This window comes from Podarcis erhardii, assembly GCF_964252035.2.
Source record: "Podarcis erhardii genome assembly, chromosome: 1".
NCBI classification, from domain to species: domain Eukaryota; kingdom Metazoa; phylum Chordata; class Lepidosauria; order Squamata; family Lacertidae; genus Podarcis; species Podarcis erhardii.
Genome location: NC_138497.1, coordinates 63,820,482 through 63,838,450, shown reverse-complemented (window position 1 = coordinate 63,838,450; position 17,969 = coordinate 63,820,482). Strand labels below are relative to the sequence as shown.

At 43.3% G+C, this 17,969-nt stretch overlaps 1 protein-coding gene across 1 annotated transcript; it reads left to right on the top strand.

The window, feature by feature from the left end:
* The first annotated feature begins 3,359 nt into the window (after positions 1–3,359).
* Positions 3,360–16,818, top strand: LIN7C (lin-7 homolog C, crumbs cell polarity complex component). Its single transcript, XM_081836397.1, has 5 exons — positions 3,360–3,519; positions 8,324–8,442; positions 8,983–9,054; positions 10,940–11,149; positions 12,743–16,818. The coding sequence occupies exons 1-5, from the start codon at positions 3,483–3,485 to the stop codon at positions 12,896–12,898; spliced, it is 594 nt and encodes a 197-aa protein (XP_081692523.1). The 5' UTR covers positions 3,360–3,482; the 3' UTR covers positions 12,899–16,818.
* Positions 16,819–17,969: the final 1,151 nt, after the last annotated feature.

Genomic DNA, 17,969 nt, shown 5'->3' with positions numbered 1-17,969 from the left:
AGCTAACAGGACCAGTGGTCAGGGATGACGGGAGTTGTAGTCCCAAAACATCTGGAGAGCCGAGTTTGCCTATGCCTGATGTAGATCACCTTAGAACACAGGAAGCTGCCTTCTACTGAGTCAGACCATTGGTCCATTTAGCTGGGCGTTGTTAACACTAACTCATAGCAGCTTTCTGGAGTTTCAGTCAGAAGTCCTCAGTCCTACCTGAAGATGTCATGATCGAACCTGGGGCCTTTTGTATGCAAACTCTTCAAGCCCTTCCCCACTTTTTGACATGGCAATACAAATATAGCTGCTGAAGCGCTTGCAGTAGCTTGTTAAAAGAGAACCTGTACTGAATTCAGCCCAGGATGGTATAGGAGCACACCTGCCTTGCTACTATGTAATGCAGAGGTAGGGAGAACACTAAAGTGTTCATGAGAATGAATTCCTTGGTCATAAATTGGTCCTGTTGTAGCTTGTACTGTGATCTGCGGGAAACTACTCTGGCTTTGGTGGTTTGTGGATCACAATCCACACCATACATTGAAAGCACATCAAATGGACATTAAAATCACATGATTCCTGCACAGAATCCTGGGGACTGTAGTTTGCCCCTCACAGAGCTACAATTCCTAGTGCCAAACTACAGTGCCTAGGATTGGGGGGGGGGGGACCATGTGCTTTAAATATACATTGGAAGTGCTTTAAATGAGATGGCTCAGTTGGTAGAGCATGAGTCTCTTAATCTTAGGGGCGTGGGTTCGAGCCCCAGATTGGGAAAAGATTCCTGCATTGCAGGTGGATAGACTAAATGACCCTCCTGGTCCCTTCCAACTCTACAGTTCTATGATTTTATGAAATGTATGGTGTAGAGGATGTACATATCTGGATTTTATACTACCAGCTAATTTTGTATGTCCACACATCAGCTGCAGGTTCCTAAAAAGGACACCATTGCCAAAGCAAACTGGCAGTTAGCTCATGGAACACCATAAAGTGCAAACATCTGGATTATATTACAGAAACATTTTATAGTGTTTTCAGTCCCAGCATGTCCCTGGCCGAAAACGTGTTTGTGATTTGACTTTGTTCATTCACATAAATTCCTTCACATTTGAATGTCTCATTGAAAGGCACATAGCAGAATGCTCCATCACACAACTGAAGGAGTGACAACCTTAAAATGAATCCCAGAAGCTGGGAATCCCTCTGGATGTATAAGGGCTAGTAGTGGGCATCTTGGTCGTGTCATTTATTAAACCAAAGCATGTGCTTTCAAACAAGAGTTCAAATACTTTGGGATGAAATTAACAACACATAAGCACATGCCCTCCAGGCAGACCCTAGTCCACACCCATTTCTGTAAAAAAAAAAAAAAAAGCTTTGGCATGCAATGGGTTTGTCCTTCTTGCACCCGATGCTTTGATCACTTTAACAACACAGAAGAAACTCGCCCCACACACTAAGATTAAATTGACGACAGATGAAGCACTCAGGGAAAAGTGCATCACACATACAGCCAGCAGGCATAGTACTGAGGACATAGCCATGTGCATCAAGGAGGGATTGATTCAGTATTAGCAAAAAGCATCCCTCGTACAGGCAGCAGATGTGTAGCCAATCTTATGCACATTTACTCAGAACTTAGTCCAACAGAACTCAGTTCCAAGGACTTGGAAGGCTAATATGGTGACCTCCAGATGTTGTTGGACTCTACTTCCCATCATGCCCAACCACTGGCCAGGCTGGCGGAGGCTGATGTCAGCTTGAGTCCAGCAACATTGGGCAGTGGAGCCAGGCACCACATTGGCTACCCAGCTTCAGGAAGTAGACATAGGATTGCCACTTTAAACATTCATCATCTTTCGATAGTATGGTGATTTTTACTCCTGAAGAAAAATAGTTGAAAAGCATGGGGCGTATTGTGGAATATGAACTCAGATTACTCAAAGTTTAACTAATTCTCCACCCACAAGACCACACTGATGGCATTTTTGGATAGGCTGCACTTTGCAAATGTTATCTGGGCTGCCCTCACAACATCCTTGTGTTGTGTGTTAGGGCTTGGCACCATAATCCGTATTGAAGTTTACCTGTGCCACCATTGTATTAGGGGCATGACATTCGCATGTTCCAAAAGCTAGTGCATCTGTAGTTTTATAGATGCCATTTATGTTGATTTTTTGGATAAGAAATAAGGCTCCCTTTTGACACATCACACAGATGTTGGGGGCAAATAGAACACATGGCCACTTAAGGGTGGGGCCAGCAAATGAGGTTCCCCTCTCCATTCCACAAATTTACTGTACACATGGATGCGACTCTCTGAACAGGACTATTATCTCTAGGATGATGATTCCATTACTTTGTTTTCACAGGGAGAGGATGGCACTATAGTCTAAACCACTGAGCCTCTTGGGCTTGCTGATCGGAAGGTCAGCAGTTTGAATCCGTGCAACAAGGTGATCTGTTCCAGCTTCGGCCAACCTAGAAACGGCGTTTCCGTGCACTCTGGCTTCTGCCACGGTGTTCAGTTGCACTAGAAGCAGTTTAGTCATGCTGGCCACATGACCTGGAAAGCTGTCTGTGGACAAACACCAGCTCCCTCGGCCTGAAGCAAGATGAGTGCCACACCCCATAGTCGCCTTTGACTGGACTTAACTGTCCAGGGGTCCTTTACCTTTTACTTTACCTCCACACTGAGACAGACATGCTGAAGGGGCACACACCTAGTGAGTCTAAAGACCTTTTGAAGCCAGTATTTCAGTTTTCCAGGAAACAAAGAGTTCAAAGTTACCAAAGATTTCAAAGCGAGGCTGTGGAATAGAGTTGCTGGGTTGGACTTCACCGACAAGTTCCACACTATCATTTTGGGCAGGGGTCCCAACTCGAATAAAATATAGGGGGGCAGCCAGGGGGGCAACTGCCCCCCTAAATCAAGTAAATAAATAAAAATACTTAACCAACTGACCAACTGCATTGGTGATAGTTCTGTTCTGCTCCCCCTAACATAAATACTGGCTATGCCCATGGGCCCTGGTAAGGTCCGCCCTGCATCATCGATCACACTTTTTGAATGGCAATGTCCATCAACTTTGGGGGCCCTCAAATATTTTACCGGGGGGGCCAAAGGGACCTAAACCCCTAGGAGTTGGCTCCTCTGGTCTTGGGACTCGCCGTGCAAAGCGTCGCCCTCAGCATACCAGTCTGGCACTCCTGCCCTCAAGGCATCTGGCTCGAAACTGCGGGAGCCGAATTCTCTCTGCGTTGCCTGCCTATCTCGCCCGGCAAGCGCGAACGGGCTCGGGAATCCCGCCCGCCTACCTAAGAGGCCGAACGAGAGCACCCGACGCGCCACCCCCTCGCGCGCCTCGCTAGTTCCGGCGAGAGCCGGGGAAAGCCGCGGCCTTCGCCCCTCCTTCGCCTCGGCGCGTCCTGAAAGCAGCGCCGCCTCTTGCCCGGCGTCACTTCCCCGAGAGCAGCTGGGGAAGGAGAAGATGGCGGCGCTGGGGGAGCCGGTGCGGCTGGAGAGAGGTGAGAGCAAAGGCAGGCAGGCAGGCAGGCAGGCGGGCGGGCGGGCGGGCGGGCGGGCGGGCGGGCGGGGAACGGCTGCCCTGGGCTGCAGCCACTGGAGAGCCGGATCTACTGAGCGATGCCCTGCAGGGGCGACGTGTGTCTTCGCCTTGGGGAGCAGGCAGGCAGGCTAAGCCCCAAAGCCTTACTGTATTAGGTCCTGAGGCTGGTCAGGGTAGGCGCAACTCCTTGCCCGCAGCAAGAGCAGCCCCGCAAGCCTCCGCCAAGAGTGGGGAGAGGGGGTGCCCTTGCCTCTCCCCTCCCCCCCCCCCAGAGATCCTCCTCCGCAGCAGTGCTCCAGCTTAGGTGGCTTAAGAAGAGGATTAGAGAAGTGCCAGGCTTACTAGCTGGGATGGCCGTCGCAAGTGGGGAGCGCGCGGCTGCCCGGAGAGAACCAGATGGGGGCGTGGCGTCCGGCCCGGCGGGGATCTTCTTCTGTTCTTGGCTCCCGCCCTCCGCCCGTCTGTCAAAGCAGCCTCGGCTTCTTCTTTCTCTGCCTGGTCCGGGTCAGCTGGGGCTGAGCCAGCCCGGACCGTGGCTTGCGCGCTCCCCTGTGGGTCGGGGTGCGCCAGGAGGCTAATGGACAACACAAGGCCCCCGTGGAAGTTCAGGTTGGGCTGCTGCTCTCGGAAGGAGCCAGCCGGTTCTCTGGGTGCCAATATTGGGTGTAAAGTTATGGAAGTTTTAAATCGGAGTTCTTAGGCCTCGGTGGAAAATGCACTGTGAGCTGCTACTAGGTATAGTTAGTTGGGAGGGTCTAATTTATGAGCCTAGAAGCATCTAGGCCTCCATCTGCACTATACATTTAAAGAGCATCATACTGCTTTAAACGATCATGGTTTCCCCCAAAGAATCCTGGGACTGGGAAGTGTCGTGGGCTAAGAGTGCTGAGTGCTTTTCGGATACCACCTCTTCTCCTGAGGGATGTGCAGTTCTCAGAGTGATTTAACAGTCAGTATGTCTTCCCTGGGAACTCCAGGAACTGTTGCTCTGTGAGGGGGAGAGGGTTCTCTGCGGCTGCATAATGCTAATGCAGACCGAAATAACAGATTCCTAGGCACAGAATCAAATTTAGCGGGTTAATTTTTTTACAGCGCTGCAGCAAAATGTTGCCACTTTGAGTGCTCATAGCAAGGGGTTCTAGGAACCAGCCAGCTATACTCTGCTCCTACACACCCACCCACCCCCTGCCCCCATTTGGTCAACATTCTGTGGTCACTGAAAATGCTCAGTCCTCATTGAGCTGAGTTTTACAGGAAAGGCTAGGTACTGAATCTTAAGAACTGCTGCATGTCCCCAAACTTTTAGGTAAACTGGTGTGATTAAACAGGTTTTAGGCTTTAAGCTCTGAGTTATCCTGAACTGTAATGCACATATGTTACTTATAAATATATGGTATTTTGTGTGTGTGTATTCCTTAGAGCTTGTGTGGTTCTTTAACTTGCACCTGGTAGATGAAGGTTCAAATATCTCATTAGGCATTAAATCACTGTTGGCCTTGTTGCCTTAGAAACTCAGATATATAAGCTAATCACTAAATGACACCTTAAACCTAGTTACGGCCACCAAAACAGAATACATAGGTGTCTTTTTTTTGTTTACAATGATGATGATGATGATGATGATGATGATGATTATTATCAGCAGCAGCATTAGTCATTTCTGTATCACTTTATATTTTAAAGAAAAAATCTCAAAGCACATTACAATACATTAAAACATCAAATAAAACAATCCAGAATAAAGCAAATTCAAGCTTCAAGGAAAATATTTCAAATCCTTCTCCAAATGACATTTTGCTTTCCTATATTTATTTACCCACTTAATTTGTATAGCTGCCTCATAGCAGAAGTACTTTAGGAAGCCAGTGTAATGGTTAGATAGTCAGATTGGGAGACCAGGGTTCAAATCCCCTCTCAGTCATGAAGCTCACTGGGTGACCCTGAGCCGGTCACAGGCTCTTAACATACCTCCCAGGATTGTTGTGGGGATTAACTGAGGGGGTGAACCATGTACTCCTTAGAGAGAAAGGTGGGATATAAATGCAATTAAGTTTTTCTGCCTACCTGCTTAAGAAAGCTGGAGTGGGCAGCCAGATGGAGATGTCATTCGCCAACCTGGCATTCAGATATCTCCACATGGTCACATTTGGAGTTGCAAAACATGCCTGACGCTTGGCGAATTTCTAGCACTGCTCATGAAGAAGGGTCTCAGTTGTTGATCACGGGGTTTGGGCAGGTTCGTAGAATTGCTGATACAAAGTTTTCACAGAATTGCTGATACAAATGATTACATTTTTAAGAAAACAGAATGATTGTTACTTTGCTGTTGAACAAATGTACATTGTATCTTAACAGTATTTCAGTAGAAACTAAACTTAGCAAATAATGACCAAGTAGGCTATTTTTGAGTCAATTGTCAAAGTATTGATGTCTCAAGCTCCCGGGGGTGGGGGGAATCCTGTGTTTTATGAGGGAACAGTTCAGATAAAGAAAAAGGAAATAGCAGGTTAAAACGTAGTGTCTGTGTAAAGCTATGACAGAGGACAAGATTTAGTATCACTGATGACTGACCTCTTCATTAGTTATGGAATGAAGTCAAACAGCATCACCCATGCAGCTTGCTGTACTGTATGTGCAACTTTAAGCACTGCACCCTGCATGACTTTGCTGCTCAAGCCCACCCCAAAAGTAGTGTTCGACATATGATGTTCAGCCTTTAAATCTCTTGCCACTCCCAGAAACATTTCCCCCCTTTGTACATGCATGATTCCAAACAGAACTGGGTCACCAGCTCACACTGAAAAAAGGATAGGGAATGTGCAAACACCTCTGGGAAATTCTTCTTGCCTAATTTTAATTCTTGGAGAGTACTGTTTTCAAAACGTCCATGCTAGGCAAAATTCAATAGGAACTCTTAAGTAACAATTGACCTTTTGGGTCTAACAACCCAGGAATTCTCAGAAATAGAAGGGAGGGTGTAATGAGCCTGTTAAAGTCATGATGATATTCTCCCATGAATGGATGTTGTGTAACCCATATAACTGACAATCAGTTGTCATGTTTTAGTTTTCCAAATATGGCTGGGTTTGTTTGTTTTTGAAACTTCTAACATTCATTATACAGTAGTGGCTTATTGTAACCATATATGTTTTGAACAACATTTTATCCTTTGCTCCTCAGTCATTCAAGGAAAATTAAGTAATATTTGCAAATAAAAATAAAAATTGGATGCTTGGACTCAGCTGCTGGCTCTGCTCTTTGTCATGCAAAGGCTGTGTTTTTATTTCTAATCTTCAGAGACTAAGCTTTAGGAATTACAATTTTTTTGCTAAGTTGTTGTTTTGATGGGTAGCAGAGGCAACAACAGATGACTTAATTTTTTCCATGCTTCGTAGTGAGTGCTTGGTTGTGGAAGCAAATATTTAAGGAAGATGTTAGAATTGATAGTGGAGAAACAGTTAAAATGCCATGTGTTTCCATGAAGTTGAGATGGCAGATGTATCCGGCAGCAATAACATTTGTACTTAGCTTCCTGTCAACAGTTCATTGCATAATGGTCAGTGCCTGACTCTCAGTGTTCCAATGATCATCCTATGGAAATGTACTCTTTCAGAGGCTCTGGTTTCTATTCAAATGCAAGGGTATTATCAGTGTCCTCTGCTCCTTGAGCCACCTTTTAACTTAATCATTTGGGTAAAATGTTCTCTGTGGTCTTTCCCTCTACTCAAGCAGTTTCAAGTGTGTTTTGCTTGCAGGAGAGGGGCCCCAAGCTTGTTACAGCAACCATATTCACATTTTCTTCCCCGAGGGAACATTTTGCACAGAGCTGTCTGCTTTGGGAACCATGTGCATTGTCTGTTAGCGACTTCAGGAGTATGTTCTAATCTGGAGCATAGACGGTTCATGTATTAGACCTTGTCATCTAAGCATGTGAACACTGAACAGAGCCTAGAACAATATTTATTCTGCTGCTTTGGGATGGCATTTAATTCTCCATCTGCATATTACAAAGGAAGAATGGTAGAGGGAGTCCAGATTGTTTTTCATGAACGTTTGTCTGCCACTGAAATATTTGTAATAAAGAATCCCTAATACAGTGGTGCCCCGCAAGACGAATGCCTCTCAAGACGAAAAACCCGCTAGACGAAAGGGTTTTCCGTTTTGGAGGCGCTTCGCAAGACGAATTTCCCTATGGGCTTGCTTCGCAAGACGAAAATGTCTTGCGAGTTTTTCTTACTCCCCCCCCCCTTCTTCTAAGCCGCTAAGCCGCTAAAAGCCGCTAATAGCGCTAATCCGCTAATCCTCTAATGGGCTTGCTTCGCAAGATGAAAAAACCGCTAGACGAAGAGACTTGCGGAACGGATTCTTTTCATCTTGCGAGGCACCACTGTAGGTATACATTGCAAGCAACAAGGTTTGCCTGAAACAGGAGAGCTGGTGATCATTGGGATTCTGTCCTTGGGATTTTGTTGACAAGTATATTGGTCTGATGCTCATTAGTCACAGAACAAACATTGAAGAGCAAGTTGGTACAAGATCTGTACTGGGTTTTTCCTGCTCCAGATGAATGGGAAGGAGTGCTTTCGAATGTTACTCTAGCTGCGTGGGAGCCACATTTCTATGAGTGGCTCCCACACAGTTGAGGTATATAGGCTGATCACATGGTCTGATTCACTAGCCCAATTCAATGGTCAGAACCAGTATCATTACCTTCTGAGTAGATTTTAGTAGTTCATGTTCTTTCCTTGCCTTTCTTTTTACAGACATCTGTCGGGCTATTGAGTTGTTGGAAAAGTTGCAAAGGAGCGGAGAAGTGCCCCCACAAAAACTACAGGCTTTGCAGAGGGTCCTTCAAAGTGAATTCTGTAATGCTGTGCGGGAGGTATGTTTTTGAGGAGTGTGTGGAGAAGGTATAGATCAGTGTCTCCTCATTAATATTTGGGAGCTACACTGGGAATTGCCTTCTGTTGAAGTGCAATTACAAGAAAAAAGATAATACAGTGGTATCTCTGGTTGCGAACGGGATCTGTTCTGGAGGACCGTTCGCAACATGAAAAGCCCGCAACCTGAAGCACTGTATCTGCACAGGTGCGCAGTGCAATTTGGCACTTGTGCGTATGCACAAAGCATGATTTAGAGCTAGAGCTACTGCGCATGCGCGAGTGGTAAAACCTGGAAGTAACCCTTTCCGGTACTTCCGGGTCACCGCGGGACGCAACCTGAAAAAACATAACATGAAGCAAACATAACATGAGGTATGACTGTAGTGAATGACAAACCAAGTTTCCTGATTCACAACTCAATGCATGCATGCAAAATTATAGTTAATCCACACAGTTCATTTGGAAATATTATTAATGTGGTTTGATTTAGTCATCCCCTATCCAATAAACCACATACCTGATTTTTTTTCTTTCTAAAGGTATATGAGCATGTGTATGAGACTGTGGACATCAGCAGTAGCCCAGAAGTGAGAGCTAATGCCACAGCCAAGGTAAGACTCCTATTTAGGAAGGATTAATATGTTAAAGCTCAACTGGCAGCTCCGATCTATAAAAGCTGAAGTATTAGGCTATGAAAATATTGCAGTGAGCTGTGCTTTTGAGCTCAGTGGGTACATCCGTGAAACAACACTTTAAACAATTGTAGGCTTAAGATAAACTGGGAAGAATGAAAGAGCTCCTTACCAAAGACAAAGTTTTCCTATAGCAGTTCCCTATTTTAAAGTTGTTGTTTTTCTGTTAATGCACTGAAGCAGTTAATGTTCACTAATGCACTCTCATGCGGATGCTTTTTACATGTTTATTGACTGCCTTCCTACCCCAATGCATGGGATGCTAAAATAGCATTCTTGCTGAACAGTCAGTGCATTGGATAAATGCCTGGTGTTCCCACAGTACAAGAATGTGGAGGGTTGGGATTGTCAGCACCTGTTACTATAAGGATGTTGAAGGGGGTTCAGGACAGGGTGATGAATACTGCCTCTGCTTAGAGAGCATTCTGTTGTGTAATATGACTCTCATTTGTACATTTGTTTACTTGATTCCAGTGCCCAAGTTAAAAATGCATAGTAGTGCATTTGTTATGAGGAACTTGTGTGTATTTTCAAAATACTCACAAGGTGGAACGGAGGTCCTTTGGCTGGGTCGAGACGATATGGGATTGGGGGGGGGGAACTCCCATCTCTTGCGGGGGCACAATTAGTGCCAGCACCGTCCGTTAAGAGTTTGGGTGTAATCTTTGACACCTCCCTTTCCATGGAGGCGCAGATTGCAGCTATAACAAAGGTGGCATTTTTTCATCTCCACCAAGCTAAACAGTTGGCTCCTTACCTCTCTCACCCTGACCTAGCCACTGTGATCCACACGACGGTCACCTCCAGACTTGGTTATTGTAACTCACTCTAGGTGGGGCTGCCCTTGAGACTGACCCAGAAACTCCAGTGGGTGCAGAATGCCACGGCGAGACTCCTTGCAGGGTCCTTGTCGTGGGATCACATTCACCCGGTGTTACACCAGCTGCACTGGCTCCTGGTGGAGTACAGGATCAGGTTTAAGGTGCTGGTTTTAACCTTTAAAGCCCTATATGGCCTGGGACCCTCATAACTACGGGACCGCCTCTCCTGGTATGTCCCACAGAGGACCTTACAGTCTTCAAATAAAAACATCTTGGAGATCCTGGGCCACAGGGAGGTTAGGCTGGCCTCAACCAGAGCCAGGGCTTTTTCAGCCGTGGCCCCGATCTGGTGGAACGCTCTGTCACAACAAACTAGGGCCCTGCAGGACTTGACATCTTTCCGCAGGGCCTGCAAGACAGAGCTGTCCCACCAAGCCTTTGGCCAAGGCACAGTCTGACCCCCTCCTTCTGTAATCCTCATAGAACTCTATCCCAATGGTTGCCATTAATTTGACTCTGAATTGATTTTAGAATGAATTGATTTTAGAATGTATTTCAATTAATTGATTGTGATTTTATGTAAACTGTGTTATTTTTACTGTTGTTAGCCGCTCTGAGCCTGGCTTCGGCTGGGGAGGGCGGGATATAAAATAATAATAATAATAATAATAATAATAATAATAATAATAATAATAATAATTCACCTTTGTCCATGTATCATCAAAGAAAATGCAGTTATAAGTGAAACATTGAATATGTTTGGTTTATTTGCCTTTTGTTTTCCCATGGTTTGGAGTAAAAACCGTCTTCAGAACAGCAGCCCAGAGATTAAAAATACTCTGAAGTACATTTGCAGGGGATGCACTTGTATTGGCAGTATTTAGCTAGATGCTTTGAAATATTTGCCTTTGAGATAAGACAGTGAATAAGATTCCATACCTTGTGAACTATGGGGAGGAAAATGAGATTTCCATGTTTTGCAGGCCACTGTTGCTGCCTTTGCTGCCAGTGAGGGTCATTCCCATCCCAGAGTCGTTGAACTACCAAAAACAGAAGAAGGGCTCGGATTCAACATCATGGGCGGCAAAGAGCAAAATTCTCCAATCTATATATCCCGAATTATCCCAGGTGGTATTGCTGATAGACACGGGGGATTGAAGCGTGGAGACCAGCTTCTTTCTGTAAACGGAGTGGTAGGGATGGAATTTAACTTCCACTTGTAGTAGCTACCTGTGACCGCTTGAGGGCATTGAGGGGATGTTGATTGCTTGGTCTTGTGTGTATTATGCAGTATGAAAAAAACAGGTTTATATTTTCCTTTTGCAAATCGTAACGGAGAGTAAAATATTATGGAGTATGTTTGAGATTTGCAATTCTATGTTCACTAGCACTGATAGAAACCTGCTGTTATGTGAGGAAACATTTTTAATTAATAAAGCAGCGGGATACACATTTTAGAATTGGATCCCAAGTTTGTTGAAATAACATTAGCAAGATGTTAGTAAATTAGTTTATCACTAATAGTCTGTTAGTAAAATAGACATTGATGAGAAACTGCATATGGGCAGTTTCTGCCCATATGTAGTTTCTCATCAATGACTATTTTACATACTATGCAACTTTAAATGAAAAAAGATTTTCTACTCTTGAGACCTGTCAGTTATATTTTGGCTTAACCTACCTCACAGGATTTGTGAGGATAAAATGAGATAGCCTCATGCATACTACTTTGAGGTCCTTGCAGTCTAGGCAAGATACAAAAAAATTAATGAAGGCTGAAGGTATAGGGGCAAAATCCTGAAAGGATGAGGCTGTGCTTCAGTAATTTGATTTTGTGTGTGTGTGTGTGTGTGTGTGTGTGTGTGTGTGTGTATTAATTTGGATAGGAAAGGACCTAATCCACTGTGCTGAGTAGACTTCACCTCCCAGTTTTCACACTTCCCAAACGTGCCAAAAAATGTATCAAAATGCATTTTGAAATAATCTGTTTTTGGAGGGAACGGCATGATAAGCATGGATTGAGTGAACCCATGTAAAAACAACAGAGACTGGAACTAGAGATTCATCCCTTTCTAGTTGTGACTCCTTGAGTTCTCTCTGTCAAGTTACCTCAGAACACCTGAGGTAAAGCAGTTCTCCCCATACAACGCTACTTTGCATGCACATTTACTTTTTTCCTAAATGCGGTTACAATGTAGCAACGGCCAGCAGCTCCTTGTTCCATTTTCCTAATAGGTAGCCACTGGAATAGCTCACAGCAACTCAAGTCCTCCCACAATGAACTGTTTTGGCGGCTGACTAAAGGAGTCATTGACACTCAGCTGACCAGTCCCCACACAGCCTTCCAGCTGGTGGGTGGCACTGAGACAATCCTTACCTTTCTATAGACTCATTCATTGGTCCTGGTAACTTCAGTTGGGGGAACTAACTTTGCCAGGCAATCTGGCTGTGCCCTGATAAGGTGGGAAAATCTTGGGAGTCTAGCAGTCTACCTAGGAACACATCAGGACCCATTTACACATCATGACTGACATTTCAAGAAGCACTGTTGTAAGTGAAACCTAGAGCAACTGCCCTTTTCTTTCCCCCACCCTTAAATATGTGCTTAATTTTGAAAGCCACAAATTACCTAGAACAGATAACGTTATGATACAGCCAATATAAAATCTAGCTCTTCTGTGTGAGGTCATTCAGCTAGCCTTATAAATAACAATGTTGGAATATTAGAGTGCTTTTTTATATATATTTACTAACAGAATGGTTAATTTTTGAAATATTTGTTTCAGAGTGTTGAAGGGGAGCACCACGAGAAAGCCGTGGAACTGCTAAAAGCTGCTCAAGGAAAAGTTAAGCTGGTTGTACGATACACACCCAAAGTCCTGGAAGAGATGGAGTCACGATTTGAGAAAATGAGATCGGCAAAACGCAGGCAACAGAATTAATGTATTACATGTAACTTAAGGATAAGCATGAACTTTGCTTGTCTGGAAACGTCAGACAAGCAACGTTAGAAAAGGATGTTAATTTTGTTAATGCTTTGTCTTTTACAAATAACTCTTGAACATCTTAATGCTTCTGGGAAGAAAAGTTTACATGGGCGTTTGTAGCTATGTGGTTTTACAGATCCTTTCTTTAAAATTCAAACCTGTAACCATCAGAACAAATTTGTAAAGTGTTTTTAAAATACATTTTAATAAGCTTTTTTCAGCATTTGTAACATCTGTTTTCTAGTACTTTTTTCCCATTTGGCATTACTTAAAACTGGAAATCTTTATTTTGGATACAGATATAAAACAAGTCTTACTCTTTTTGGCACTAAATTTAGTCTTCTACATACAGGTAGTCATAATTATGTGGTCAAGTACAATTAGTGCTTTTGATGAACAAGTTTCTATGCATGTTCTCAATCATAACTTTATATGGTTAATGACATCTTGGACACTTTCTTACCTCTTTTGTGAATAATTTGTAACAGGCAGTCTCTTATATTTAATGTTTCAGTGATTGACATCACTAGCAGCAATCATTCCTATAATTTAGATACTTTTGTACTAATTTCTGAATACTTGGAGAAAGTGGAAAGCATACCTGACTGTAGTTGTGTATTTATATTCAGTAAGGTAAAATTGCATGCAGTGCAGAAAAGATTGTATATGTACTCAAGACTTTCTTCTATTGTAAGTTACTTCTGCAACTGTGTCTACTTGTTCTCTTAACAGTGATGGATGTAACCCACATCAGGTACCTAAGTGGGTGGTGCGCTCTTCTTTCCTAGAGCATCAGAGTTCTTTCAGTATGCTGTTTGCAGTTGTCATAGTGACACAGAAAAGCTAACAGATACCGCAAATTCTATCAGAAAAGGCATTCCTTGCTTGTGTAAATCCATTGGGCATGCTTCTAACCCAAAGTGGTTGGTACATCACATATAGTCCCCCCCCCACCCAAAGTTGTCTATGAAGTAAGTACAAATCCACAACTGAAGTTTCAGCAGATGGCTTGTGCTAAGAGAGAGCTAGTATGTCTGGGGTGCTTAGAAAATATCCACCTGGAGTGCAAAGAAATCCTTTTCTAGAGTCTGGGAATCTCTATAAAGAGATTCATTTGGCTGGTGGTCTGCCAAAGTTATACTGTGGTGGGCTGTGCTTTGCAACTAAAGATTCCTGTTTATCCCTTACTACTGTGGATGAAAATGCCTGACCAACATAGTTCCTTCATCCAGATGCTCTACCTCAAAACTGCAAATCCTTGAAGCTCTGTTTAAGTTTAAAGTTGCCTCACTCTTTTAGCATAAGCTGCCAAGCCAAAACAAAGAACTTGCAGCAGCTGGATACACGTTATTTTCAGCCGAGCCCCACAACTGTACAAGTTCATCTTTCTGGGGTTTAGAAGATCAGTTAGCAAAGAGACTCTTTGCTTTTGCAATTTTTTTTTTTAATCTTCTCGTTGGTAGTGATGTGGTCACTAAGCTTGCTAGACCTGTGTGATAACTGTAGTGGCAGTGGAGAATGAGTTCCTGCAGACATTACTGACTTGCATCATAGATGCTTTCATTGCTGCTCATGTTACTGTACTGGGTTAAACCTTCCAACTTTATTTAAACAGAGCGCTACTTAAACTTGCTTATAGACTGTATAGTTTAATCCCGGAAGCATTTGCACCACTTTCAGCTGTTCAGAAAGATGACACAAAGGACCAGTCTCTAATTCTCAAGTTAAATTTTTTGAGCCAAGAAACTATCTTGCTAATGCTTATCCAGAGAGAGAAAGTAGTTTGATCAATGGACAGTGGAAACTACACTGAACCGTGTTGCTTCAGGAATATGGATTTTATTGGGATTTATTTCTGAGTAAGCGTGCCCCGGATGGCAAACCTTTTCTTGCTGAATTTCAGTGTGTTGCCTTCCCTCAATCACTTTGATTGAGCTTCAAGCCATTATCTTCAGCCTAGCAACGTTGCAGGAAAATCATTTTTGTGAGGGGTGTATGTAACAGAAAGTTATTCTGCTTTTCTTAGAACCCCTGTCTTGAAAGCTTCAGTTGTACAAGAGATGCATGGAGCCCTGCTTCCACCCTTTTCTCACTAATCTGCTGTCACTATTCCCTACTCTGCCTGAGATGAAAATAGCCAGTGGTTCAATCTCCTCCCTTAATAACGAGCTAAAAAGGGGGTTACCTTGATGAAACTTGAACATTCCTGGCTTGGTATATCTAGCATTAGCCCGGTTATCCACTGGATGTCAGTGTTCAGCTGTAAATGCATCCAAGTGGATAGGAGTAAGTGTTCTGCAACATGTCTCCTCTGTGTGAACTACATGCAGTCAAATATAACTAGAGTGCCAATATAAAAGGTCAGGAGAGTAGATTTTTCATTCTAACGACAGTGTAAATCTTACATTTGTTTGGATGACCAGGGCGGGGGGTAGTCTAGCAAAATTGATTCAAGTAACCTTAAATCCTTTGAGCGTTTAGACAGCATAAGCCTACAGTAAATTGAAGATTTAGTGACTGAAGCCATGAAGCATGTATTATTATTCTTATTATTCTTATTCTTATTATTCTTTTGTTTTGTTTTTGTCACTTTGGGCTTATCCACACTTACCTTTCCTCTGCTCTTCTCAGGCACGGTCCGCACTTTAAAGCTCCATGTATGAGCACCTTTCTTCCTTTTTGCCCCAGAGCTTTCCCTGTGAAAACCTGCTCTTTAAAGCTCAATCGGCGCAAACAGCAATCTGCAGGAAACACAAACTGACGTTTGATCCAATTGAGCAATAAAGAGCAGGTTTTTGCGGGGAAAGCTCTGGGGTAAAACAAACAAACATTTGGACACAGAGCTTTTATAAGCACGGATCTGTGCCTGGAAACTGCAGGGCAAAAGCTAAGTGTGGGTGAGCCTTTAGATAAGTGAGCACTGAATTGCACGGTTTAAATATGTAGCCAGCTGTAGAAGGCAACCAGCTGTACCATGTTGGTGGACTGTATATTTTTTATGGAGCAATTAATATTTAAAATAATGAGACCAAAAGAAGTAGTTGGGCCAATCAGGAAGTATTTTATTTTAATTATATATAATACTAGATTTGTGTTGGAGGTTTCTATAGTAAAAAGAATAGGGTCAAACAAATACTATAATAAAAATAGTTTAATCTACTTTTACTGAATATAGACATGTGTTTTGTTACTCTAGAAAGGGTTAGCTTGGGGTAGCCTGGGCTGCTGTTGAAAAGTGCTTATGGCTATAATCCTTTTGCCCACTTGCCTGGGATTGATTACCATTGAATTTGATGGGACTTGCTTCTAAGTAGACATGTATATAGTCGCACTGCTAGGGGGTTTCATTATCAAGCCTGGCATATGGATTCAGTAGGCTCCAGGCCTTTTGGATTAAAGTCTGGTGTGTAGCAAATAAGGGCCAGACAGTGGCAATATATATATTTGCCTCTTGTCTTTATTGGAATCAAAAGCACTGTGTAAAAGATGTGCTGCTAAACCCATCTCATATCCAAAATTTGGATCAGTAGAAACTGTGAAAGAGGCACAAAGCCAGATAGATGTGTGTGTCTACTTAAAACTGGTCTCTCTTTTTCTTAAGTCGCTGCAATACAAATGGGATCCTGAGCCCAGGTTGAAAGCCGGTTTTTAAAGTAAAGTTAGATTCGTTGGAGAATCAAGAAATGAACATATAAGATACTACTGAACAGGTGCAATGACTACATTGTATTGGTGTGTGCACATATGCAATAATTTAATAGCCAGCAAAAATTAAAACATAGACAATACTGTGTGTGTAGTCTTTATGTACTTAATTGCTGCTTGAGGGCCCTGTACATTTTTTAGGAACATGAAAATAAAGAATTGAAATTTCATATTTCTTGCTGTGTGAGTACTCTCTCTATTTCCTTATTGTCTTACTGATACAAATGAAACAAAGTTCATACTATCCTTATAAGACAGCCACCATGTTAGAGTATATTTATTTGGGAGACTCTTTTCAACACTCCTGGCTTCCCCCACAAAATACACTTCAGGGTTTATCCTTGCAAGTTCAGTAATACCTAGAGGACACGGGTGGCGCTGTGGGTTAAACCACAGAGCCTAGGGCTTGCCGATCAGAAGGTCGGCGGTTCGAATCCCCACAAAGGGGTGAGCTCCCGTTGCTCTGTCCCTGCTTCTGCCAACCTAACAGTTTGAAAGTACGTCAAAGCAAGTAGATATATAGGTACCGCTCCGGCGGGAAGGTAAATGGTGTTTCCGTGTGCTGCTCTGGTTTGCCAGAAGTGGCTTAGTCATGCTGGCCACATGACCCAGAAGCTGTACACCAGCTCCCTCAGCCATGAGGAGATGAGCACCCTCAGCCATGAGATGAGCGCCACAACCCCAGAGTCGTCCACGTCCCTTTACCCTTTACCTTACTAAGAAAGTATTAGGACTTCAAATTACAGTGGTTTTCTACTGAGATCATCTAATGCTCCTGTGGTAATGACATGATTGGCAGCCATTATTTTTTCAGGTTTATTATGCTGAAGAGTGAAAGAACCAGATCACGTTATGTGAGAAATGGGGTATGTTTGTCCTAAGCAAGCTTTTCTGTTTTGATTGAAGTGTACCTGGGAATACATCCCACGCAGTACTCAAGGTCTCCTCCTCATAAAAACAAATAACAGCCCAACAATTAAAATGGCATCAATAATAGTTTCTGTAGATGTGCATAGTGTGGCCTTTCTTTGCACAGTGGAAGTGAGTAAAGTGTGAAAGAAAGAAATTTGTAAAGACATACAACTCACTGAATGTGAGCAAGCTGACCAGGAAGGGGGGATGGGATTAAGCCAACCTTCATATTTTACAGAGATTTTATAAGTCTCCAGTATGGTTTTTCATAGCAAGTGTGGCTAACCTGTGACCCTCCAAATTTGACTCCCAATTCCCATCATTCCCAGCTGGCATGACCAGCGGTAAGAAATGATGGAACAACAACTGGTCTCCCCTGTTTTCTAGGAGGCTGCCTTTTATAGAATCA

What these genes read in the sequence shown, in the direction of transcription:
- LIN7C (XM_081836397.1), top strand. Translation starts at nt 3,483, where the DNA reads ATGGCGGCGCTGGGGGAGCCGGTGCGGCTGGAGAGAG. An exon ending in TCTGTAATGCTGTGCGGGAG is followed by an intron (nt 8,443 to 8,982) that starts GTATGTTTTTGA and finishes TTCTTTCTAAAG; the next exon opens with GTATATGAGCATGTGTATGA. An exon ending in TTCTTTCTGTAAACGGAGTG is followed by an intron (nt 11,150 to 12,742) that starts GTAGGGATGGAA and finishes TATTTGTTTCAG; the next exon opens with AGTGTTGAAGGGGAGCACCA.